At 35.4% G+C, this 25,649-nt stretch overlaps 2 protein-coding genes across 3 annotated transcripts in view; one reads left to right on the top strand and one right to left on the bottom strand.

Moving 5' to 3' along the window:
* The window catches only part of LOC115209916 (transcription termination factor 3, mitochondrial), a 38,771-nt gene extending 24,999 nt beyond the window's left edge, over positions 1–13,772 (top strand). The window contains exon 6 of the mRNA XM_036501605.1: positions 13,663–13,772. Coding sequence (XP_036357498.1) covers positions 13,663–13,673 — 11 coding nt within the window. The 3' untranslated portion in view covers positions 13,674–13,772. The remainder of the gene's footprint in view (positions 1–13,662) is intronic.
* The window catches only part of LOC115209737 (coiled-coil domain-containing protein 60-like), a 65,841-nt gene continuing 41,847 nt past the window's right edge, over positions 1,656–25,649 (bottom strand). For both annotated transcript variants that reach the window (XM_036501604.1, XM_029778242.2), the window contains exons 12-19: positions 21,543–21,572; positions 21,237–21,330; positions 15,963–15,996; positions 13,656–13,723; positions 5,607–5,729; positions 5,350–5,493; positions 3,445–3,535; positions 1,656–2,269 (exon numbers count right to left, since the gene is read on the bottom strand). In XM_036501604.1, the coding sequence (XP_036357497.1) occupies positions 2,009–2,269; positions 3,445–3,535; positions 5,350–5,493; positions 5,607–5,729; positions 13,656–13,723; positions 15,963–15,996; positions 21,237–21,330; positions 21,543–21,572 (845 nt within the window). In that variant the 3' untranslated portion in view covers positions 1,656–2,008. The remainder of the gene's footprint in view (positions 2,270–3,444; positions 3,536–5,349; positions 5,494–5,606; positions 5,730–13,655; positions 13,724–15,962; positions 15,997–21,236; positions 21,331–21,542; positions 21,573–25,649) is intronic.

Below are 25,649 nucleotides of genomic sequence, written 5' to 3'. Positions count from 1 at the left end.
TTCTATGAGTGCCACGTTTGGGTGTGTAATAAGATCAAACAGCATATTCTGGTATTATCAAAAGACCCCAGAGAAGTGTATTGGCAGATCATTAGAACATTAGAAAAAGTACTTTGCAGTATTTATTCCAGCACTTTATGTTCTGAGTTCAAATCTTACCAACCTCAACCTGACCTTTATCATCCCTCCAGAGTCAAATAAAAAATGTGCCAGTCCAGTCCTAGGGTTCATGCAATTGACTAATCCCCTTCCCTGAAAGCTGTTAGCCTTGTACCTAAACCAGAAATGTTAATCAGACCTACTCAGTGAAGCACATACATCACTGTACTTACTAAAGTATTGATAAGTGATTCACTGAGTAAATGTAGAGGAGGTGTGGAAATTAGTATATAAGTGCACTTGTGGAAATTAGTATATAAGTGCACTTGTGGAAATTAGTATATAAGTGCACTTGTGGAAATTAGTATATAAGTGCACTTGTGGAAATTAGTATATAAGTGCACTTGTGGAAATTAGTATATAAGTGCACTTGTGGAAATTAGTATATAAGTGCACTTGTGGAAATTAGTATATAAGTGCACTTGTGGAAATTAGTATATAAGTGCACTTGTGGAAATTAGTATATAAGTGCACTTGTGGAAATTAGTATATAAGTGCACTTGTGGAAATTAGTATATAAGTGCACTTGTGGAAATTAGTATATAAGTGCACTTGTGGAAATTAGTATATAAGTGCACTTGTGGAAATTAGTATATAAGTGCACTTGTGGAAATTAGTATATAAGTGCACTTGTGGAAATTAGTATATAAGTGCACTTGTGGAAATTAGTATATAAGTGCACTTGTGGAAATTAGTATATAAGTGCACTTGTGGAAATTAGTATATAAGTGCACTTGTGGAAATTAGTATATAAGTGCACTTGTGGAAATTAGTATATAAGTGCACTTGTGGAATTAGTATATAAGTGCACTTGTGGAAATTAGTATATAAGTGCACTTGTGGAAATTAGTATATAAGTGCACTTGTGGAATTAGTATATAAGTGCACTTGTGGAAATTAGTATATAAGTGCACTTGTGGAAATTAGTATATAAGTGCACTTGTGGAAATTAGTATATAAGTGCACTTGTGGAAATTAGTATATAAGTGCACTTGTGGAAATTAGTATATAAGTGCACTTGTGGAAATTAGTATATAAGTGCACTTGTGGAAATTAGCTCATAAAAAATGTGGGACCATGTGCAAGTGTCTTTTATTATAGCATCAGGCCAACTAAAGACTTGAGTAGATTTGGTAGATGGAAACTGAAAGAAGCCCCTCGTGAGTGTGTGTGTGTGTAAGAGTCTTTGTGTCTGTTTGTCCTCACCACTGCTTGACAACAAGTGTTGGTGTGTTTACATCCCCATAACTTAGTAGCTCAGCAAAGGAGACTGATAGAATCAGTACCAAGTTTAAGAAAATAAGTACTTAGGTCAATTTGTTTGACTAAAATTCTTCAGGGAGGTACCCCAGTATGGCCACAGTCTAATGACTAAAAACAAGTAAAAGTTAAAGGATATTTAAGTAATAAATCATCAAAAATAATTATGCTGTGAGAAAAAGATATGAAATGAATTGACAATTTCTCTCAGTGATTAGCTGTGACTGATTTTATTAATGAATAAAATTATAGTTGTAATTAAATTATAACTGCAGGTAAACCATTTTAGGTTATAAAATTTACATAAATTTATTTATTCATTATTTTTTGATTCATGGTTGAAATAAATTTATTGAATAATAAAAAGAAAAATTACATTATTTACTGATATATGATTTACATGTATTTTACTAAATATACCATTTTGACTTGCATCCAACAACAAACATCTCAGAGATGGATCACAGAACTAACACAACACATTTCCTCCTCATTTCCTCATCCAATTAATTATTACAGATTTGTTAAATATCTATTACAACCAATGAAATAACTCTTACATTGAACAACAAAACAATGGCACAGTATATTACGTCTTTAAGGTCAAAGTCCTGCTAAAGGCATGATGAGAGTTGGATTTCCTTGTGGAGGCAGGAGCTGTCTCTGGTCGGTAAATAGCTGGAAATTGCTGTCTGAACCAAATCTCATATTCTTCAATTGTAATATCAGTAATTTTTGCTCGACAAAATTCTATAGCAGCACTGATATCAGGACTGCATATATCCCAAGGTTCCAATGTTGAGAGGACTTTCAGGAACTTATAAGCACTTAACCTCTCACCAAATTTCACCTGAAGATCACATTACACAATTGTACATATTAGATTGTAATTTAAAAATATTTCTTGAAAAAGAAAAAGTACATTGAATTCTTTTTTATCTTGAAAGTTATAGGAATTAATCAAAGCTCTTTCTTGAAGGCAAAACATGGATAAGATTTCAAAATTATATATTCTTTTTATCAGAATGGTTTCTTTTTAGTTAGCATCCATTTTTCTAACCTAACAGAGATGACAAGGTTTTAGCAAATTAAAAGGTTTACATATTTTAATGGAATCAGTTCTTTTTATAAGTTGGATACACCTCCCGCTCATTATGGGTTAACCTCAAAGCAGTTATAAAACCTGTTGTTATTTTTAGAAACTGAGGCAATTTGGGTTTACAAGAAGTAATTGTCATTTAAGATGAACATTAAAAAAAAAAAAGAAAATATATAATTAACACTTAAATATTTCATTGATATCAATAATTAGAGTACCAATACATAGCAGGCTATAAATGAACATGCATATGGAGTCATATATTTCATAAGAAAAACTCAAACCCATATAATTGAAAAAGTTACATTATTATCAAGTTTGTTATTTGCATTAGTGGAGGCACAATGGCCCAGTGGTTAGGGCAGCGGACTCGCGGTCATAGGATCGCGGTTTCGATTCCCAGACCGGGCGTTGTGAGTGTTTATTGAGCGAAAACACCTAAAAGCTCCACGAGGCTCCGGCAGGGGATGGTGGTGATCCCTGCTGTACTCTTTCACCACAACTTTCTCTCACTCTTACTTCCTGTTTCTGTTGTACCTGTATTTCAAAGGGCCGGCCTTGTCACTCTCTGTGTCACGCTGAATATCCCCGAGAACTACGTTAAGGGTACACGTGTCTGTGGAGTGCTCAGCCACTTACACGTTAATTTCACGAACAGGCTGTTCCGTTGATTCAGATCAACCGGAACCCTCATCGTCGTAACCGACGGAGTGCTTCCATCATTTGCATTAATTTATGTACTTAATGTATGCCTTCCATTTCTGGAGAAAATATCACTGATACAAAGTGATAACTATATAATCAATAAATTTGTCTGTCTAATATATATATATATATATATATGTCTATTAAATATTTTTTTAACTTGCTGTGGTATTTACAACCCAATGAAGTTAGAAAAGAAGAAGAAAATATAGGATACTTACAAAACTGAATTTGGAAAGCTTATGAAGTATTGCTTTATAATACCAGAGAGACTTTAAAGCTGACGGAATTTTCTCCTGAAGTTCCACAAACCTGATGCCAATGACAATAATGGTTTTAAACTTATGCACAATGCCAGCAATTTCTTTCTTTTCTTTTTCGTGAGCTACTTGATTACTTAAACACAATTATTTGGCTGATAATATATTTTATTGACCCCAAAAGGATGAAAGGCAAAGTTAACATCAGTGGAAAGATTAGAACTTAGAATGTGAATAATCCAAAAGAAATGCAGCTCAGCAGTTTGCTTGATACACAAATGAATGTCAGCTTGCTGCCTTAATAATAATAATAATAATAATGATGATGATGGTGACGGTGATGATGACGATGATCCTTTCTACTATAGGCACAAGGGCTGAAATTCAGGGGAGGGAGATAGTCAATTACATCAACCCCAGTACTTGACTGGTACTTATTTCATTGATCCCAAAAGGATGAAAGGCAAAGTTAACCCCAGCAGAATTTGAACTCAGAATGTAATGTAGAGACAGACGAAATGCTGCTAAACACTTTGCCTGGCATGCTAACAACTCGGCCAGCTCACCACCTTAATAATAATAATAATAATAATCAATTACAGCTGTACAAGAGTACAAGCTTCTTGAGGGAATGGTGTAGTAAATTTAATCAGCCCCCAGTGGTACTTATTTTATTGATAGAGGAAGTGAAGCTAAAAGTCAAAGCCAACCCAAGAAAGAGTTAACATTCAGAGCACACATTCAGAGCACTTGCCTAATAATATATCCTTACCAGAGTCTACATCTGCTGGCTTCTCAGTCTTTGATATCCATTCTTCTCTCCATCAGTTATCTCCTTATCACTCACTCCCTGTCTTTCAAGTAACTCTAACTCTCTTCTATTTATCTTCACACACTTGTCACCTTGAGTGAATGAACACATCAGAGAGTAGAGGGGAACTTCTGGCCTTATGAGATATAAGGAAGCCTCACTGGTGGTGGCAGCATGATAAAATGTACCCAGTGCACACAGTAAAATGATTGGCAAACAAGCAGGGACAACATGGTCTTACTGAGGAATGATAACATCTTTAGTGTTTGTGCCATGATAAAATGAATCCAGTACACTTTGTAAAGGAGTTGGTGATAAGAAGGGCATCCAGTTTTAGGGATCAACTAAAAAATGAAAGGTACTAGCAAGACAGGATCCTTTGAACCATCTTAGATGGCAGTTACTCTCAACAGGAGCTGACTTGGACCATGGCAACTATGGTCCAACTCATGCCAGTATGGAAAGCAAATATAAAAATTATGATGTTGAAAATGATGAAAGCCAGGGTTTGGGTGACTTGTAAATAGTAGTTCAAGAAAAGACTATTAAAACTGAGGTGTCTAATAAGCTTGTGTTCCTTGCAGTTGTGAAATACAACTCTTTGATTTATAATAGGCATGGAGGCTTAAACAAACTAAATATCTTATCTAAGAAGAGTGCCTGCAACAAGGGAAACAGAGGTTCAGAACTTCATCAAGTCTATCACTTTTTTCAGTAATAATTATGTTAATTTGCAACCCACAACTATCATTCGATGAATTCCTTAAATCTTTAATTAAACATCACATTAACCCATATGCTTTAATTTATGATTTTTCACATCATTATCATCACATGACTGCAGCCACTGCCACCACCATCATCCTTCACCTCTCCCTCCTCCTCCTCCTTTTATGTCCACTTCCCATGCTAGTCTATGGGCTGGACAGAAAACATGGAATGCCTCATCAATTTGAATGCCATCTATATACATCAGCTTTACAATAGGTTACCCTTTTCCAATAGCTATGAAGGTAAAAAAAAATTAATTTATAATATTAGAAATCTCAACTCACCAATTATTATCTGGAACAATCTTTTCATCAAATTTGTTGAACTGAGAAACTGTTTTCCTACGCATTTCATTCAGGACATGGCGGTAACTGAAATGGTCTGCTGATATTGCTCGATACTTGCTCTGACAGACTAACAAATTTTCTCTGCAATAATGAAGGAAATTCAAGCAATTCTTTTATATAAATATCTTTTGAGAAAACATATTAAATTGAGTAACATATCTACAATAAATAGGCTTTAAGCAATATTTAATTACTTCTCTATTTTCTCTAAAGTATCGTGCAAAGAAAACGCTTTATCTTCTTTTACATCTTCAAATTTTTGACGCAATAACTGGATGAGATTTTCTTGGTGATGCCTGGATTTAACTTCAGATGAACTACAAGGAGAAAGACGAAGAGAAGTAGGCAGTATTAAAGCAACTGTGACAGACTGGAGTGATGGAATTGTTATAGACAATACTTTTCATAATAGAAAAGATACAACAACTTTATTTTCCTGGCAGCTGTTTCAGAAAGAAACAGCTATACTAATGGCTCTCAGAAATGTAGGTCTGGACAACTAATATTTTTTAACTCCTAAGTGTTTGAAAAATACTTAAGTTCTTTCATAGGTCAGAAATTCTATAACAGAGCAATCACTGGAGAAATAATATTTACTGTAGAATCTGAGAAGTAAATAAAGGTAAATACACTACCTGGGTATGTAGGTATTACTAGAATAATTTACTGAAGTGAATGGTGAGAATATATTGAGTTATAATTCTACTAAACAAAAGTCTGTTTGAATAATACTCTGTAAACATTTGAGGTTGGCAGAAGTTGATATGAGGCAATGTCTAATAAACAGCATAAAAGTGAGTGGATTTTCCAGAAAATAAATATTGATAAATATCTGAAAAGTTCATAAGATCTCTTTAAACAGGAATCTAAGTGCAATTGTACTGCATTACACACGCTTACAAAACAACAGCTTTCAGATTGGTAAGTCTTAAAAATTTACTAAAGATGAGTTAAGACAAAATGTACCATTTAGAAAATAAGGGGAGATTTTACAAATTATTTAGGGAACATGAGAAAGAAAGAAATTCTTTCTATAGATAAGGAAGCAAATAGATACATCTTATAGATTGGAAATATGAAAAATAACTGAAGTTAAGAACAGCACATCAGCTAAAAATCTGAAATTTCAAAATATGTTTAAAAGGAGCCAGTAAAGTAAACCCATACATTGCAAAGATGAAGCAAGATTTAGGTAAATGCAAGAGAAAGACAACATTAGGCTAAAAGCTAAAAGAAATTTCTTACATAATTGTTGTACAATAAATACTAAGTCAACTCTCAAAGTCAACCAATCAAATAAATAAATAATACCAGTCATACAGGGAATTCCTGAAAGCAATTGACTATGTTGTCTCCAGCATAATCAAATAGGTAGTTATTCACTGGGCAATAAATAAATAAAACTAGTCAAGACAAATAACAGACACTATAACTACTTTGCAAAATCTGTGACTGGAAAACTCAGAGACAGCAGCTAACTGTCAGAGAAATCAAAACAAACCAGGCAACTACTATTTCAAAAGTTGGAGCTACAAAAGAATTTCTCTTTAGTGATTTCTCAGTCTCTTTGATTGGAACACTACTTTGAAAATGTCTGAGAAATTTTCAAAATATAGTAGTACCAGACCACTTATCTGACAAGCTCGGGACCAGATTTGCTGGTTTTCTAGAGACAGTCCAAGTAAATATTTAAGATATAAAATAAACTATGAAAAGTAAAAAGTTGTATTTAACAAATACAAATTAATAAGCTTTTAAAGCAGGGTCTGTTTGATATTTATTAATCCTCTTAAAAATTCTTTAAAATATATTGTACTAGACAGCATAAAGTTTATATGATGAAAAATAAATGAAGGACAGTAAGGAACATGGATTTTATTTAACAGAACCAAAATCGAAGTTGATCAACATCAATGGAAATTGCAGCTGTGATACCAGTGCCAGTGACAAGTAAGCGAACCATCCAATCGTGCCCGTTGCCAGCGCCGCCCCGACTGGCCTCCGTGCCGGTGGCACATAAAAAGCACCATCCATTCATGGCTGTTGCCAGCCTCGCCTGGCCCCCGTGCCGGTGGAACGTAAAAAGCACCATCCATCCATGGCTGTTTGCCAGCTCCATCTGGCACCTGTGCGGGTGGCACGTAAAAAGCACCCACTACACTCATGGAGTGGTTGGCGTTAGGAAGGGCATCCAGCCGTAGAAACACTGCCAGATCAGACTGGGCCTGATGCAGCCTTCTGGCTTCACAGACCCCAGCTGAACCGTCCAACCCATGCTAGCATGGAAAGCGGACGCTAAATGATGATGATGAGATACAGGTACAAATTAATGCAATTCTAAAGCAGGTTATGTTTAATATTCATTAATCTACTCAAAAAATTAAATAAGAAAACTTTTAATACACCATATGCAAAGTAACGAACTTCAAAAACAAGGTTTGTTTACTCAATTCAGGGTACAGTATATTGCACAGAATTCCTGGATTTCTGGAAATTCTTAACTCCTAGAAGTTGGATAAAAAGTCCAGTACTGTACAAGGATTTAATGATGAATATGAATAAAAAGAACATCTCTATTATAACTGGAGTAGTAGGCAACAGTTAAGCAAACATAGACATAGAATAGGTGGGGTCCCAGATATCATACACTTCAAACACACTCCAAAATAGTATTACTAAATGTAGCACACATACTTCAGAGAGTTCTGGCCTTAGGTTAAAGCAAATTTACAGCCAAAAAATAAATACTTTGCTTGAAACTGAGCTTCAAACAACAACAACAACAACAACAACCAGATAAAAGCATCAATCAACAACAACAATGATCATAAGACAGAAGAATATGCTCCCAGAGAATGAAAATCTGAAGATGTTTTGAGTTTCTGGTTTCAATTTTTTTAATTTCATATTTATTGCTGATGCCCAAGAAACACCACATCAAGTTATTCTCAGTAGCCCGAAACTTGGTAAATCTATATATATAAAACTGTAGTTGTGTGAGTGTCTGTCTCCTATGATTTAGATTCCTAACTCCTCCCACATTTTGCGGTGCAGTTTAACCAAATTTGGGTATCTTATAGTCGTGATTCATATCGAGCCCGTCTGAGTATTAGCGCGTGTCTACGATGAGCCTACGATTTTAAAAATAATTTAACATCATTTTTTATTCCATTTTAATGCATAATTTTTCGTGTGTCGATGGCGGCGGAGTTGGCGTCCACGCTCACAGCTGCACCTGTTTGCTTCTCCCCCTTCCCTCCCTCGTGAAGCTGTGGGGAAGGGAGTGTAAGGAAATCAACGTCGTAAAGCGTTGTCAAGGAGACCAGCGTTCTTTTAGAACAACGACTTCATGGCTTGAAGACACCAAAACAGAAATGGCTAAGAAAGCCCGAATTGGCATCTATAAGGGAAGTAACTCTCTAAAAATGCTTATATAGTTATTTCCCTTACAAACCCGAGCAACACCGGGCGATACTGCTAGTTATACATAAAACAAAATACTTCTAAGAGTCATAACACTTTAAATAAAACTGCTTATGATGTTAAACTGAGCACAAATAGACTATACTAACAATGCATACCAGTGTTACCCATGTGTTATGATGGAAGCACTCCGTCAGTTATGACGACGAGGGTTCCGGTTGATCTGAATCAACGGAACAGCCTGCTCGTGAAATTAATGTGTAAGTGGCTGAGCACTCCACAGACACGTGTACCCTTAACGTAGTTCTCGGGGATATTCAGCGTGACACAGAGTGACAAGGCCGGCCCTTTGAAATACAGGTACAACAGAAACAGGAAGTAAGAGTGAGAGAAAGTTGTGGTGAAAGAGTACAGCAGGGATCACCACCATCCCTGCCGGAGCCTCGTCGAACTTTAGGTGTTTTCGCTCAATAAACACTCACAACAGCCGGTCTGGGAATCGAAACCACAATCCTACGACCGCGAGTCCGCTGCCCTAACCACTGGGCCATTGCGCCTCCTGAGCACAAATAGACTATACTAGCAATGCATACCAGTGTTACCCATGTGTTATGACCTACAAGCACATTGTATGATTTGCTCCTTTCTTATGGGCAGAATCGGCATAGCTGATGTATAGTTGATGAAATAATGGAAGTTATTCTTTTGATAGTGAAGGGCGAAGGGAGATGATAGAAAGAAGAGGTAAAGGACAGAATTTCTGGGAAAACTTCCTTTTAAATTTATATTGAAGATCAGATTTTTAAATACACTCATCACAAACATAAATTACACAATAGTAAAAAGATCATTTCAATTGGGTTGGAGCTACAAATTTGCACGTGCACACTGCAAGAATTAACATAATTTGCACAGAAGTTTTACCTAGAGTGTGTGTGTGTGTGTGTGTGTGTGTGTGTGTGTCAAAGGAAGCTGTTTTATGGCATTCTTTCATTTGAAGAAGCAAAGTTGTCAACTCAACATATATGAGATCATATGATTGTTTGTTAATTTCCATAAAATTGGTTTAATTTCTGTATGCTTTGAAGAGAGCAGAAATTGAAAGAGAGGATAAAATGAAAAGGTGACATTTGCTTTGAAGTGAGAGGAGAAAGTGTAAGATGTATGTGTAATGGACGCACGTGTGTGTGTGAGAGAGAGAGAGAGAGAGAGAGAGAGAGAGTGAATGAAGGTGTGTGTTGTGATGTATGAAATTTTTTTGCATGTATGTGCAAGTGGCACTCACTCACTCTATCTCTCTCTCTCACACACTCACACATTATCTTTCATATACACATACATAAATAGGCAGAGGTAAAGAATACACACACCACCTGTTTTTGGCGTAACCCTAACTGTAAACACCAGGAGTGCATATTCTTGACCTTTACCTATAAATACACATGCATACATCTTTTTTTAAAAAAACTGATGTATTTTAATGCAAATTTTTTTGTTTGTGGCTTATTTTAATACAATATTTATGCGTACATTTTTATAAATGTTTGTCTGAATAGAATTCTATGCATGTGTAAAACATTGAACGAAAATGATACATTAGAAGCAAATCAAAATACTGTCTGGAAATGAACTCAAAATTGTGCGACCCAACCTAGTTGGCAAGGTTATTTTAGTTGTAAAAAAGAATTGTTGAGTCAAAAACATAGTTCATTTGGTAGATAGATAATAAGCAGCTTTCTTTATTATAATACACATGCGATTAATTCAGAGAAACATTACCTTCACATCGTCACTCTCGTAATGCAACACTTTGTAATTTTGGTTGAAATTGAAAGTGAGAAATTATTTTCATTCTGTAATGATACCTGATCATTGTAGAGAAGTGTATTTGAAATAACTATAGCTGGTTGTTGAGATAATGTAGAAAATATGTAAATGAAAATAAAGTTTATTTGACATGTGTAATTGATTTGATTGTTTTGAAAGGTGGGTGAGCTGGCAGAATCGTTTTGCTGGGCAAAATGCTTCAGCTGTATTTCGCCTGTCTTTACATTCTGAGTTCAAATGCTGCCAGGGTCAACTTTGCCTTTCATCCTTTTGGGGTCGATAAATTAAGTACCAGTGAGACACTGGGGTCAAGGTAATCGACTGCTCCCTCCTGCAAAATTTCAGGCCTTGTGCCTATGGCAGAAAGGATATGATTTTTCTGGTCTTGGTAAAAATAGAAATCATTTGACGACACCCTTTCGTTTGTAATTGACTATTCTGTTGCAGGTTCAATTTGAGGAATATTGAAATAATACCCATCTTGTCTATTCCACAGAATAAGATTATACTGGAGAGCATCATAAGAGGGATGAGTCTGTGGAACACATCTAAGGTTGCTATCTTGAACACGAGTGAGAATACCATGTTTCATGGGGATCACCAACCATAAGGATGGCTACTTCATTAGATGTGGGCTCACTAAAACAGCGTAAAAAGTTCTTTACTATAGTTTGCTATAGACGTAATGAACACAGAAACACACACACACAGACTCATAGAATTGATAATATTGAAAACAGCAAAACGGAATGTAGTCAATATAGGTGCAAAACATACTTTCTGTAGCATAGTTATGCTATAAAAAAATGGAAAGTCACCAGTTTAGCAAAAGTTAGTATGCATCACCAATATAAGAAAGTACATGAAGTCAACATTTATTTGGAACATGTACTAAATGTTATAAAATTCACAGGTGAATGAATGCCACAGTGAAGAAAGTGAGAGTCCAAGAAAATTCAGAAGGCATAATTCAATTTTTCATACAAAAATAACTTATTTTACAGTTTTGAAATGAATGCAGAACCAAGTGTATAAAAAGGAAGATGCTGTTTTTGAACTGTGTAACATTATAGGCTGTAGAATACTGAGTAATGCAGTAAAAAGGTTGTGCGATGCTCTCACAGTGATGAAGAATACAAGGACTGTTAAAAAAACATTATCTTGAAACTGGTTAGAAGGAGTGGGATAACATTTCTGTAATTATATTGAAAGAGCCGCTGAGGCTTTCTACTTTGCCAAGTTTCCAAATTTGTTATAATAAGCAGAATAGTTTTTTTTTCCAGATGTATTTGCGAGTATTGGGAGTGGTGCTAAATAAGCCAAACCTTCAAGTTGGCAGTTCTTGAAAGTGAACATTGTTTGTTTGTTTGAAATCCAGGGGCTGCAAGTAAACTTTCAATATCGGTGAGGAAGTTTGGGGACGGGGAAGTTACATACATAAAGTAAGAGAAAGAGACACACACATACACACACATGTACATTAATGCATACGTGATGCTTGTCTCTGTCTTTAGATGTGTGCGTGTCAGTCACCACAAAAATGGATGTATACTGACAGACACATACACTATCACACATATATACTTGTCAGTCATCAGCCTAAGGTAGGCAATGAACATGCTGCGTGCGGTGCGAACACACTCGTATGGAAAATGTGATGTCATCGTCATTGTGGTGGTGATACAAAATGTCGTTTACAATAGGTGACTAAAAGAAAAATGTTAATGTTAAATTTTTGTAATGCAAATATGTGAATGAAATAGTTAAGTTGATAGCCAAAATCTTACTGAATCTTTTGATACCCCATACGTCAAAAACGGCAACTCAGTTTTGGAATGCTTAAGGAACATACACATCATCATCATCATCATTGTTTGACCGTGGTCGAGACAATGGAATTTACCATGCTACGCCAGACTTCACGGTCTATCATGGCATTATGGAGGTCCTGTTGCTGGATGCCTGTATCCCTGGAGATTACATCAGAGTACGAGAGTGTGCGCCCTCTGGCATTGCGAGTAGATGGCTTCCAGAGGAGAAGAGTAGAAATTGCCTCGTTTTCAGCTCTACAACGATGTCCAGCAAACTGGACTCTCTAACCTTTCACAAGAGATGACACAGGTGGTAATTTCCCATATATTTGCATTTTGGTTGGATGGCGCCTCCACGAGAGATTTTGAGCTCTCATAAGGAGGCGAGTGTAGGTTCCATCCAACTGCCTCTTAAGCTTCTTTGATAACGTCCAGGTTTCTGAGCCATATAGTAGAATTGGTACGACTGTGGCTTTGAAGATTTCAAGTTTGAAGTCTCTACTTAGATTTGATGACCAGATCTTATGCATGTCATTACAGGCTGACCAGGCCATACCCTTTCTAGTTAGAAAATCTTTTCCAGATGATGATATGTATGGCCCAAGATATTTGTAATCAGAAACCATATTTAAGGGCGCGTTGTTGAGAGTATGGATGATGCAATCACTGTTGGACAGGCACTTGTTTATATATTCAGTCTTGGCCTCATTGAGGTACACACACACACACACACACACACACACAAACTCTCTTTTATAGTTATAGATAAATAGATGTATACAGATTGAATTAAGCACATACAGGCTTCGTATATTTGTGTATAGATTGAATACATAGAGATTAAGGTTAAAAGGAAATATGGATGAAAAGTTTCAGAATGTAAATCTATATTTTAGAAAAACAAAATTACTGAGACATGAAATAATATAAAAAAAATAATGTGCAATACAATAATATTCATATACTTCAGGATTAATTACTTCATTAGTTGTTTGAAACAAAAGATGGTAATCTACAGTGATGAAAATAACCAATGTGGTTTTACCATACAATACCAAGAGCTCAGACATACATTGTAATCATTTAAACTGATTCTATAGGAGAAAGATTATCCAACAGGATTTGGAATTTAAGTGTTGTTTTAATATTCACCCAAATAACAAACGATCTATATTTTTTTACCTTTTAGGGCGGATCTGATGCCTTGCAACAAAATTTACTTTTGGAGAAGATTCATCAAATTTTGAATTCTGTAATTTGAAGCAGTAAAAACAAATATAAAATTAATAAAAGCTTGAAAAGGAATAAGAAAATTATTAAAATGGTACTGAAACTGTTTTATTCATAAATCAAAAACAACAGGATAGTTGTCATTCTCATCACAATCACTAGATTTTGGAAACAATCCAGCATAGCATAAATTTAGCTCTCCAAAATTACCAGATTATTCTTATTTTTAGGCGCAGGAGTGGCTGTGTGGTAAGTAGCTTGCTAACCAACCACATGGTTCCGGGTTCAGTCCCACTGCGTGGCATCTTGGGCAAGTGTCTTCTGCTATAGCCCCGGGCCGACCAATGCCTTGTGAGTGGATTTGGTAGACGAAAACTGAAAGAAGCCTGTCGTATATATGTATATATATATAAGTGTGTGTGTATATGTTTGTGTGTCTGTGTTTGTCCCCCTAGCATTGCTTGACAACCGATGCTGGTGTGTTTACGTCCCCGTTACTTAGCGGTTCGGCAAAAGAGACCGATAGAATAAGTACTGGGCTTACAAAGAATAAGTTCCGGGGTCGATTTGCTCAACTAAAGGTGGTGCTCCAGCATGGCTGCAGTCAAATGACTGAAACAAGTAAAAGAGTAAAGAGTATCTGTTTTCAAATTGTTTGGAATTTCATAACCTTTGTTCAACTAACAATTATCTCCAAATAACAGAACTTTGTAATTAATTCCCTTTCATTCTTGACTAAATAAAATTGTCCTGTAACCTTTAAGTGGTGTAAGCAAAAATCATGGTGAAGACCAATCTTCTCCAAACTACTGACGACTGTGGCCAAGAACAACTAGTACGAGGAGTAAGTGAAATGAAACGGTTCAATTAGAATTCAAGTCTGTGTCACTGATGTAACAAGTCTAAAAGTTATTCCTATCCTTTTTAGTTCGTTATACATTCTGATTGTAAGCTATCAATTTTCTACCCTTTTTATTGCCTCTTCTCCTTTGTATGCTTCTACTTTTATAACAGTTGACAGGAACACTAAGGACTGCATGCTAAATAATGTGTTAGCTCTGGCCTAAGCAAATTTGAACCATGCTGTTGTAAAATCTGAACACATAAAGGAACCTTGACATCACAGCTGAAATGGTAGAATAAACATGTTACCAGTAGCATTAATTGGAATGGTTGCTGAGGAATTTACCAAACGATCAGTTTGAGAGATATTTCATAAAAGTATCAAATGCTACATTCCATCAAAGACTTTTCTAATTAGTGTTATGTGTAATTACTTAAGTATCAATGTTTTATGGGCTTGGTGACAATTCTGATGATATCAAAGCAGTCACTGCTTTAAAAATTTACAGACCTTGCTTTAAAAAATAGTTGGCAAATGGAAGATTCACTCAAAGATGTTTCAGTAAATCTTTCACACTCCATACTCTTACAGATCCCCAGAAATATTATCAATCTGAGAAGAATGAGAAATATCACTCTTTTGTTTTGGGAAATGGAACACACAGTAGAGTACTTCTAAATTTTAAGATAAATGCTTTGAGCAAGGAGAGGGTACATCAAAATGGAAATGAGCTAATTCTATGTTCACTAGGAGAATGATTTGCAAAATTTTAATGTCAAGAAAATTAAAACAGTAGTTTGTTAGTAAAGGCTGTGGTAAGGGGTATTCTGTAAACAGCCCCATTAAAGAGAAAGACTAAAATTTTTTTGCAATCTTTCATTTTACCAGGAACCTCTCTTTGGAGATAAAGGAAACTTCTTTTATGAATATTATAAAGTAACCATTTACATGTTTACAATTTGCAAAGAAAAATCTAAAATTAAAGAATTTTGTTTATAGCATGCCCAGGTATTTTACATTTTTGAGATAACTTTTTTAGAAAAGGTATATCATAAGTATACCAGAAAGTTACAAACAATGTATTAAGTATTTATTACTTATGAATTTACAGTAGCTTTACTATTTACAGAACAATAATTTAGAGAGACTAGTTATTTACTAAGATGCAGTAAGACTATTACTAAAGCATACTTAAACATTGTAAATATAGTTTATACTGTCAATTAGTTTACAAACCTTTCCCCAAATTCAAATAATTGGGGGATGAAAGAATGAGAACATAAGACAAGGGTAAAAATTAGTAACAGTAAAAGGGAACAGCTTACTTAGTAAGAAAATCTCAAATTGGTTATTTAGAAAATAGTTAATTTCAATTAACTTAGATCATAGACAGTAATGAGAATAAAAATGATTACCAATCTTGATTTCTTCCTTTCCATTTCATCCAAACTGGAATAGAATAATGGATAATGGATAATTGGTATGTATGTATACATGCATGCATGGTCATTCTTTTATAGCCCACTTTTCCATATTTGCAATCCCATCCAACCCATGTGACCAGGATAGAAAAGTCGATGTTCAAACAATGATGATGATGATTCTCTCTCTCTCTCTCTCTCTCTGATTTGAGAGAGTTTGCTTTAATTAAATGAGTTACAGTTTTACAGCGGATATCAACTGAAATGAACAGCGAAGCCAGAAGTACACAATAGAAAAACGAAAATTTAAAGAAATATAAAAAATCAAGAAAGATTAGGTCAAATATGTGGGAGTCGCATAGAGTTGATGGGAATGAAGACTCTATGACTCTAAGACTCTTTGACTCTAAGCTAAGTGGTTTGAAAACCATCTGCTGGCATGTCCCAACATTTCAAGCCATGGAAAAAATTCAAATATAACTTAGAAACAGCTCAAGGTATATAAACAAAACCGAATACACATATACAAGGTGTGTGTTTTGTTAGGTCATGGGTTGGCTGTGTTTTTTTAGGTAAATGCTAAATGGTTTTCAAACCTTATTCAGGACGTGGCATTGAAAAGTCACAACAATGATGAAACATTGATGTCTGTTGCTCAGAAAAGGGACCTAATGTGAGTTGTCTCACTTGCCTGTGACTTACTTTCAGGTGTCTTAACATCAGGTGCATTGAGAATATATTCTCTTATGCCTAAAAAAAATGCAGTTGACCTACAAACTAACAACATACACACCTTCTGTATGCCTGTTCAATTTTGTTTATATATATAAAAATGGAAAAATACTAAGCAAAAACGTCTATATATATATATATGTGCATTCTTATGCCCACACACACACGCACACATCTAAAACTGCCCACTCATACATATTCACACGTGGGTCCGCAAGCAGAATTATAACACAGTAATTTCCCTTTGTATAACCGTCTTTTTTCATAGCGTTTTTCAGATGGCCAGATAACCGAAGAGATGGTGGTGTGGATTTCCACCTCGGCATCTGAAACTTGGCTACCGAATAATTGTCACATATTATTTTACAGATAAATTTCCTCTATTTACATAATATTGAGGTCTCTTTCTTTCTTTTGTTATCTTACCGTTTTTGCCAATATATATATATATATATATAAACAAAATTGAACACACATACAAAAGGTGTATGTGTTGTTAGTTTATGGGTCAACTGCATTTTTTTAGGTAATGACTGCATAAAATATTACTGCTCCCCAAAATTTTCAGAGTGTGCTGTTTTTAGACTTATGAATAACTGAATCTATATATCTATATATAGATGAGAATGTGTGTGTCTGTGTGTGTGTCAGTCTGTGTGAATCCCTAAAACTCGAGAACTAAACAACCAATTTCATTCAAACTTTACACATGCTTTACTTAGAGTCCATGCAGTGTCATGGGCCCAAAAATTATCAACTTCTTGCCTCAAGCAAGCCCGGAGCAATCTTTTATCTCTTATACTATTTCAGTATTACATCTGTATTGTAATGTGAGATAATACTTTCAGTTTGAAAGAAGTCTGTCATATATATATATATATATATATATATACAGTTGTGGCCAAAATGTTCCGAATGGCAGTTTTCATCAGAAAAGTAGGTATAATTTTTTATCAAAGTTGTTTTATATTCTATAATTCACAGACAATAAATACGATATTAATTGTTATTGTCTGAGATTTTGGTATAATTTGAGAGGATAATGCAAAAGTTATGGATGATTTAGTGATTTACTGCATAACCCATGGTGGCCAAAATGATCAGAACAGTTGAAAAAATAACAAAATAATCAAAAATGACAGAGAATACTGGAATTATTTAATATTTAGTGTGAAGCCCTTTAGCTTCAATCACACTTTGACATCTTCGACTGCATGATGAAATTAAATTTTCAATTTCTTGCTGGGTGATCTTATTCCATTCTGCCTGAAGGGCATTCCATAATTGCTCGGTTGTTTTAGGATTTCTGGCTTTCAAACATTCTAGAATATTCCACACATTTTCAATAGGATTGAGATCTGGGCTTTGAGCAGGCCAATCCATAACACTAAACTTTTCAGCCTTGAGGAAGTTCATGACCACCTTAGCCTTGTGACATGGGGCATTGTCCTGCATGAATATGGGTGGTCGCTTAGTTGAATTTCTCAGCACAGGCAAGACATGATCTTTTACAAGTTGTTTATAAACTCCTGCATTTACCTTTCCATGTAATTGCAAAAAGGGCCCACACCATCCCAGATATCATCCCCCAAACCATGACACTTCCTCCACCGAATTTAACACTAGTCTTAAGGCATTTAGGCGACAATTTTTCACCTACTTTTCGACGAATGGACCTTTTCCCATCTGAGCCAAATAACAAACTTAGATTCATCACTGAAATGCATCGTTTGCCATTTTTCTTGAGACCACAACACATGTTCGGTTGCAAAGGTAAGACGACACTTTTTATTCTTGGAGCTGATCAGTGGCTTCACTGCAGATGCTCTTGCTTGTAGGTCATGTTCAACTAAACGACGAGACAGTTTTTCGAGATAACGTTTTCTTCAGTACAATGCTCATTTCCCGAGAAACAGCAGCAGCAGTTTTAAACCAACTTTTTAACCAACTTTATCATAGCACGATCTTCTCTCTTGGTCGTTTTTCTTGGCCTACCTGTAGACTTTCTTGCTTCACACGAACCACAATCATCATAGACCTTAAGAATACTGTGAACAACACTTTTTGACTTGTTAACAATCTTTGCAATAGACCCAATACTTAAATTATCCTTCTTTCGAAGCTTAATAATCTGCTAACGAATTGGTAACGGAGTAAGTGGCATTATATTAACAAAGTACACTGCAGGTATTCTTACTAATGTTTAGTAAACGAACCGTATAATGCATTCAAAAATTGGGTCGCCCATTTTGACGTATGGGGTATTAAAATATTCAGTAATTTTTGGGCTACCAAATAAACTATATTTTCATTTACATATATTCTACGTTATCTCAATAACCAGCTATAGTTATTTGAAAGACACTGCTCTACAATGACCAGGTTTCATTAGAAAGTGAAAATAGTTTCATACTTTCAATTTGAACCAAAATTACAAATTATTGCATTACAAGAGTGATGATGTTTCAATAAAAGTAATGTTTTGCCAAATTAATCACATCTGTACTATAATAAAGAAAGCTGCTTATCATCTATAATGTGAAAAGGCTATAATATTGTTTCACTTTCATTGTTTAACTTTTAATTCTAATGTGATAACATTAAGGTATTCTTATTTCTATAATATTTAAAATAAATGAATAATTTACATCCTAATGTGAACAGCATTATGCATCAGCAACTTTCTTTCTTTACAGCCTCCACAGCAGGATGGTGTGTCAGTGACATAACAAACGGCTGGAGGTGAAACTCTTGACAAAAAACAAAGAGGTATATAAAAATACACATTTACTGTTCAATTACCAGTTAATAATTATCACAGTAATTGCAAGGTATTTACAGTTACATATTTACCCTTAAATTAACATTTAATACATGTGCTTAATATATATATATATTAAGAAATTTATCTATAATAATTATTGTGGCATTTACCGTTAAATTAGCAGTTCATACATGTGCTTCTATTTGGTTAATTTGCACTGCATACAAAAGTAAAAACATACTACATACATACAACTGCTTATAAAAAGAGGGATTAATGTATAATTTTTTTCTATGTACATAATATTTTGTTTACAATATTGAAAAAAATATGCCACCAAAGAAAAGACTTAATCTCTCCAGAAACAAGTATAATCAAGGAGGATTGTAGAAATCTGAAGTCAAGAGTCTGAAGAGAGAAGTGAGATGAGACTTTCCCAAGATCAGCAAATACATGCTGCAGCACTTAATGCTGGATCATTAAATCAATGTTTTAATGATTAGACAGAGGTCCAATGGAATAGTATGGCCATAGTACATGGCCATACCAACGCAAACATCTTTCCTGCACGCCGCATCCAATGCTTCTTATGTCCAGCATTTTTCTCAGGGCACTTACACTCTGTCGTGCATGGACACTGACATTACACATCCAGTGGATCATGCTAGCTTCATTTCTTTCAAGACTACGCATGTCCTCCGCAGTCACAGCCCATGTTTCACTGCCATGGAGCATAGCAGTTCGCACACATGCGTTGTACAATCTACCTTTCACTCTGAGCAAGAGACCCTTTGTCACCAGTAGGGGTAGGAGCTTTCTAAACTTTGCCCAGGCTATTCTTATTCTAGTGGTATACATTTATCTTCAAACTCAACAGACGATATTAAAAAATAACTAATTTTCCAAGAACATAATTTTAAAAATATTTGTCAGTTTGCCTTGAGCTGCTGCTGATTCTCACTCTGAGAAACTAATTCTTCATAGAGAACAAAGTAAACTCTTTAATCATCACATTCTTTGCCAGAGCCTGCAAAATAAGTTGAACTTGGTCCCACACTTCAAGTTGTTGCTCAGCCTCAAGTCAGCCCTGAGTACATATATGATCAAAGCAAACCAACCACAACATTCCCTCCCTTCTTATATCTAGAATTACATTGTCAATGTACCCCACATCTTTTAAGATGGTAGGATGTAATTTGAGAAAAATTAGACTGCCATTTCTGGCAGATCAAGCAGCCAGCAGAGGACCATGTAGTGATATATAGAAAAATTAGCAGTAGTGTAATTAAATGTCAATATACAGCATAATCATAAGTCAAACATATTCTGATAAAGCGGGATGCATGGGTGTGTGGTTGATAAACTTGCTCCCTAATCATATGCTTTTAAGTGTAGCCTCACTGCACAGAACCTTGGCCTTCTACTATATCCCTGGGCAAAGGGAAAACTAAACCCCTGTGAGTGGATATGGTAGGCAGAATCTGATGTGTGTGCACATGCATGTGTGCCCTTGTCTTGACATCATATGACGGTGGAAAATGAGAATTACCATCATTGACTATAGGGAAATAATACTTTGTTTGGAAACAGGTGAGGGCTCATCACAAGAAGAGCATCCAGCAGCAGAATCTCTGCTTCAATATATTCTGTCTGACCCATGCAAGAAAGGAAAAGTGAATGTTAAACCAATGATGATGATGATAGGATATAATGGTAATAAACCATCTTCCATAACCCCAGTTTTGAACAATTTAGAAAAAAATATTTCTTACAGTTTGAGTTTTGAATTTTCATTTGATGAAAAAGTTTCTGTGGTGGACTTCAGTTTTACATTGTCTTCAGTGTTATCTTGTCCAGTTAAGTTACCTAAAAGAAAAGGATCAAATGAGTGTTAGTCAAAAACCAATAAAACATAGAGATACATTAATAATACTGCACCACCACCACCATACATCTGTGTTTTATGGTTGCACACTAGAGTCGTGTCAATTACTACAGTAAGACTAACTACTAATAATAATAATAATAAACAGACACTACAAAATGTGCCTTTATCATGGTAATTGGCTTTAACTTACCTATTGTTAACTCGGACTCAGGAAGTAGAGCTGTCCAGATGAGAAAAGAATAACTAAGAAAGAATATGTCAAACATTTATGAAATTTACACACAGTTATCAAATAGCGAATGAATAGAGAAATGTGTATAAAAAAGTTTTGACATAATACTTATAATAGAATCAAACAGAAAGGAATAAGGATGAAGAAGTAACAGAAAAATAAATTAAAGTGACAGAAAAGTTTTTTGCATATATTCCAAAAATTAATAAAATTAAAAATTAAAGGAGTTCTTAATCTATTGGGCTTTAATAACAATGATATTGGTTTCTTACATTATCACAAGACCATAAGTTTTAAGGAAGTATACAGTCAAGTATATCAACCCTAGGTCTCGCCTGGACTTATTTCATTGACCCTCAGTGTAAAAGCAAAACAAAATCATGCAATCAAATATAGTAAGATATTGTGTCTGTCACTCAACCGATTCTACCAATGCAAAATTTCCAATATAACAGGTGAAATTTCTATAGTAATTCTGTCTTATAACGACAGCAAAATCATATTTTGCTTGAATAAACAACGTGTTGCGAGTTTAAAATGAAACTAAATTTTTTTTTAAATATTGTTCTAGTGATAATATTTAATTAGTATGTTTGATCACTTACACAGCATAGTATTTTTTATAAAACATTAACTTCAGCATTTCTGCAGAAAAACCAATAGTTTATTGATTTAGGTAACTAACCTGAAATGTCAGTCATGCATAATGCACTAATTGTGTTTAATTACTTAATATTTTTAGTTAACTTAATGATTTCAAAGACAGAGTATTTCAAAATGATATTATTATCTTAAATACTAACATATGAGGTCTGTCCAAAACAAAACTGAACTTTTTGCAAAACATTTTACTATCTCACTTATAAGTTAATCAAACTTGTTTCATTCATTGTTAATACACAGCTTTCCATTTTTGAAGAGAGTCCTGAAATATATTCTCAGGTGTAATAAACAGCTTTCAAAGTGAATTTTCTTCAATCTCTTCTTTTGTCTGATGACCATCTTTCAGGGTGGAATTCAACTTAGGGAACAAGGAAAGTTTGCTGCAGCCAAATAGGAAAGATGAACGATAAAGCTTTCTTGTGCTTTGCCAAAAAGTTACAGATTAGGAGTGATGCGTTAGCAGGTGTGTTATCATGTTGCAGCATCCAAGTTATGTTTGCCCATGCCTTCCTTTGCACCACTTCTCTCAAATGCCTCAGAACATCCAAGTAAAACTCATTATTGATCATCTGACATCATGGAACACATAAGAAGTGAAATACTTCTAATCAAAAAAGACAATCGACATCACTGTCGTATTTGAGAAATGCTAAGTTTTGGTCATAGAGGCAATGATTCAGCCCACTGCAAAAACTGTTTTTGTGTTTCAACATCCGGATCTTTTCCTTTTGATAGCCAGATTTCAACACAATTTCTAGTTAACTAAACACTTTTAAACTTCGTATACTGGTAGAATGTGTCAAAAGAAAACATTATTTTCACTTGGCTTTTTTGATAAATTTGTAATTCGTTTGTTTAACGTAGTTTAATTTTTCGAATTTTAACCAATCCTATCCTCTCTTTTGAGCTGAAATCATTTGCTGCGTCTAAAAACCGAGACAACATCTGTTTTGTTCGTAATGTAGCGTTCGTGAGTTCGATATCAGGCTAACCTACCGGCCCCACGGTGGGATTTTTTTTCATTACAATTATTAGTAAATTTATTTATCAATATCGATAACAAATTACTGCCGTTGTTTAGACTGGCCCCAGTACGTAACTGGTACTTAATTTATCCCTAACTCTAACCCTAACCCTAAACCTAACCCCTAACCTAACCAAAGCTAGCGACTGATGCCGGAAGGCTGTCACGAGATAGGGTTGGGGTTAGGGTTAGGATTAGGGATAAATTAAGTACCAGTTACGCACGCACGCACGCACTGGTGTCGATAGAGCCCCTTGCTGGAACAAATTTACACAAAAGGTAAATAAACCTGAAATGGGGGATCAATGTTTCATCGTTTCGGGGTCGATAAATTAAGTACCAATTACACACTGGTGTCAAGGATTTTTTTCCCAATTCATATCACAGCCTTCGACAAGCTGGGGCATCCTTTTATGAAAAAATATTTCGCAAATTTTTACAATACAACCCACACTCCACACACCCTCATATCCCACTCTAGACCGATTTAGGCATATTATTATTTTGTTTTTGTTGTTTTTGGCCCTTCAAACCCATGGGAGAAGCCTTTTTGGTAAAAAAAAAATAAAGAAAATATTCAAAAAATATTGTTAATATTTTTATTGGGCGACGAAATTCATCGATTTAAGAGATATGGATGTTATTTCTAGCACATGCCAACACAACCCTCCTCGTTTGTTTATCAATATTGATAACACAGCAAATGATTTCAGCTCAAAAGAGAGCATAGGATTGGTTAAAATTCGAAAAATTAAACTACGTTAAACAAACAAATTACAAATTTATCAAAAAAGCCAAGTGAAAATAATGTTTTCTTTTGACACATTCTACCAGTATACGAAGTTTTAAAGTGTTTAGTTAACTAGAAATTGTGTTGAAATCTGGCTATCAAAAGGAAAAGATCCCAACATTCTAACTGGTCACCTTATTTCACCATATGCTAAAACACTTTTCAGAAAGTTTTTAGCAGCATTCAAATGATCAAACAACTCCTGGTTGACTATGATTCATCTGTCATAGCATAAATTTTGCAGCAACACAATGCATCTTTCATTTTCTTTTTAAAATCATGTAGTGTGGACTTTTACTGATGACTACTGTTTTGGAAGCTTTACAGGTAGTCAAACAACACATTTTACAGGTCACAGCATGCACCTTCACAATGTGACCATTGTCTGTTGTGGAAAGTCATCCAAATTTGGGATCACCATTGGTAGAAGTTCATTGTAATATGAGATGCTGGTATCACTCATGGTATTGCAGATGGCTCAAACAATCCTCTCTAAAAGCCTGTTGCAACATTAGAAAAATTTCCATAAAAGCCTCTTCGTTTTTTTTTCGTATTTTTTTTTAGTTGACAGAAATTACAAAATAAAAATCAAAATAAAAATTCAAATGGAAACTGTAGTTAAGACACCTGTGCCAGTGACACGTAAAAAGCACCGTCCGAACATGGCAGATACTAGCGTCGCCTGATTGGCGTCCGTGTCAGTGACACGTAAAAGCACCAACCGATCGTGGTTGTTTGCCAGCCTGCTCTGGCTCCTGTGCCGGTGGCATGTAAAAAACACCCACTACACTCACGGAGTGGTTGGCATTAGGAAGGGCATCCAGCTGTAGAAACATTGCCAAATCAGACTGGAGCTTGGTGCAGTCTCCATGGCTTACCAGACCCCAGTCGAACCGTCCAACCCATGCTAGCATGGAAAACGGACGGTAAATGATGATAATGATGATGATGATGATGAAATTACAAAGTGACTAAAGGACTGAGTTTCATGCATTTTGAAACATAATTTCACAAAACACATTCCACTTCCAACTCCTTCATTGTTAAATGTAACAAATTGCCAAGTGCACAAAAAAAAATGTTCATTATGATCTGTGTGGACCAATGATTAACTAAGAGGGAATGATGTGCTATTATAATTAAACTACAAGTCCAGATCCCCTGTACAGAGCACTGCAGTCACAAGCGTGCTGGGTCAGCTAGCTGGTATGCTCTTTCAAGAGTTTCGTCTTCTTTTTTATTTGATAAACCTCATAGAATTTTAATAGTGATTCTATTGTGGTGTGTGCGCGATTTGAATATAAAGGCACCTACCTTCTCTTCCTCGTGATGGAGACCCTCTAGTGGTAACTAGTCCTTCGACACAGCCCCGACCCAAACACTAACGATAGCAGCTGCTAGCCCAAATCCTTAGCGACGTCCTCACACGTCTTGTCACCTGGACGACCCACATTGGAAAGGCCCAATTCACCGCTGCCTGCGCACGCCTCACAGCTGCCCCTTCCGGTTGCCCCAGCTTCCGGTCAACGCACCCAGCTGCTGACGTCATCCCACATCTATCTGATTCAAAGTGCTAAGAAAGCCAAAT

The sequence above is a fragment of the Octopus sinensis genome, linkage group LG3 (assembly GCF_006345805.1).
Source record: "Octopus sinensis linkage group LG3, ASM634580v1, whole genome shotgun sequence".
Taxonomy (NCBI): domain Eukaryota; kingdom Metazoa; phylum Mollusca; class Cephalopoda; order Octopoda; family Octopodidae; genus Octopus; species Octopus sinensis.
This window is presented reverse-complemented; position numbering and strand designations above follow the sequence as displayed.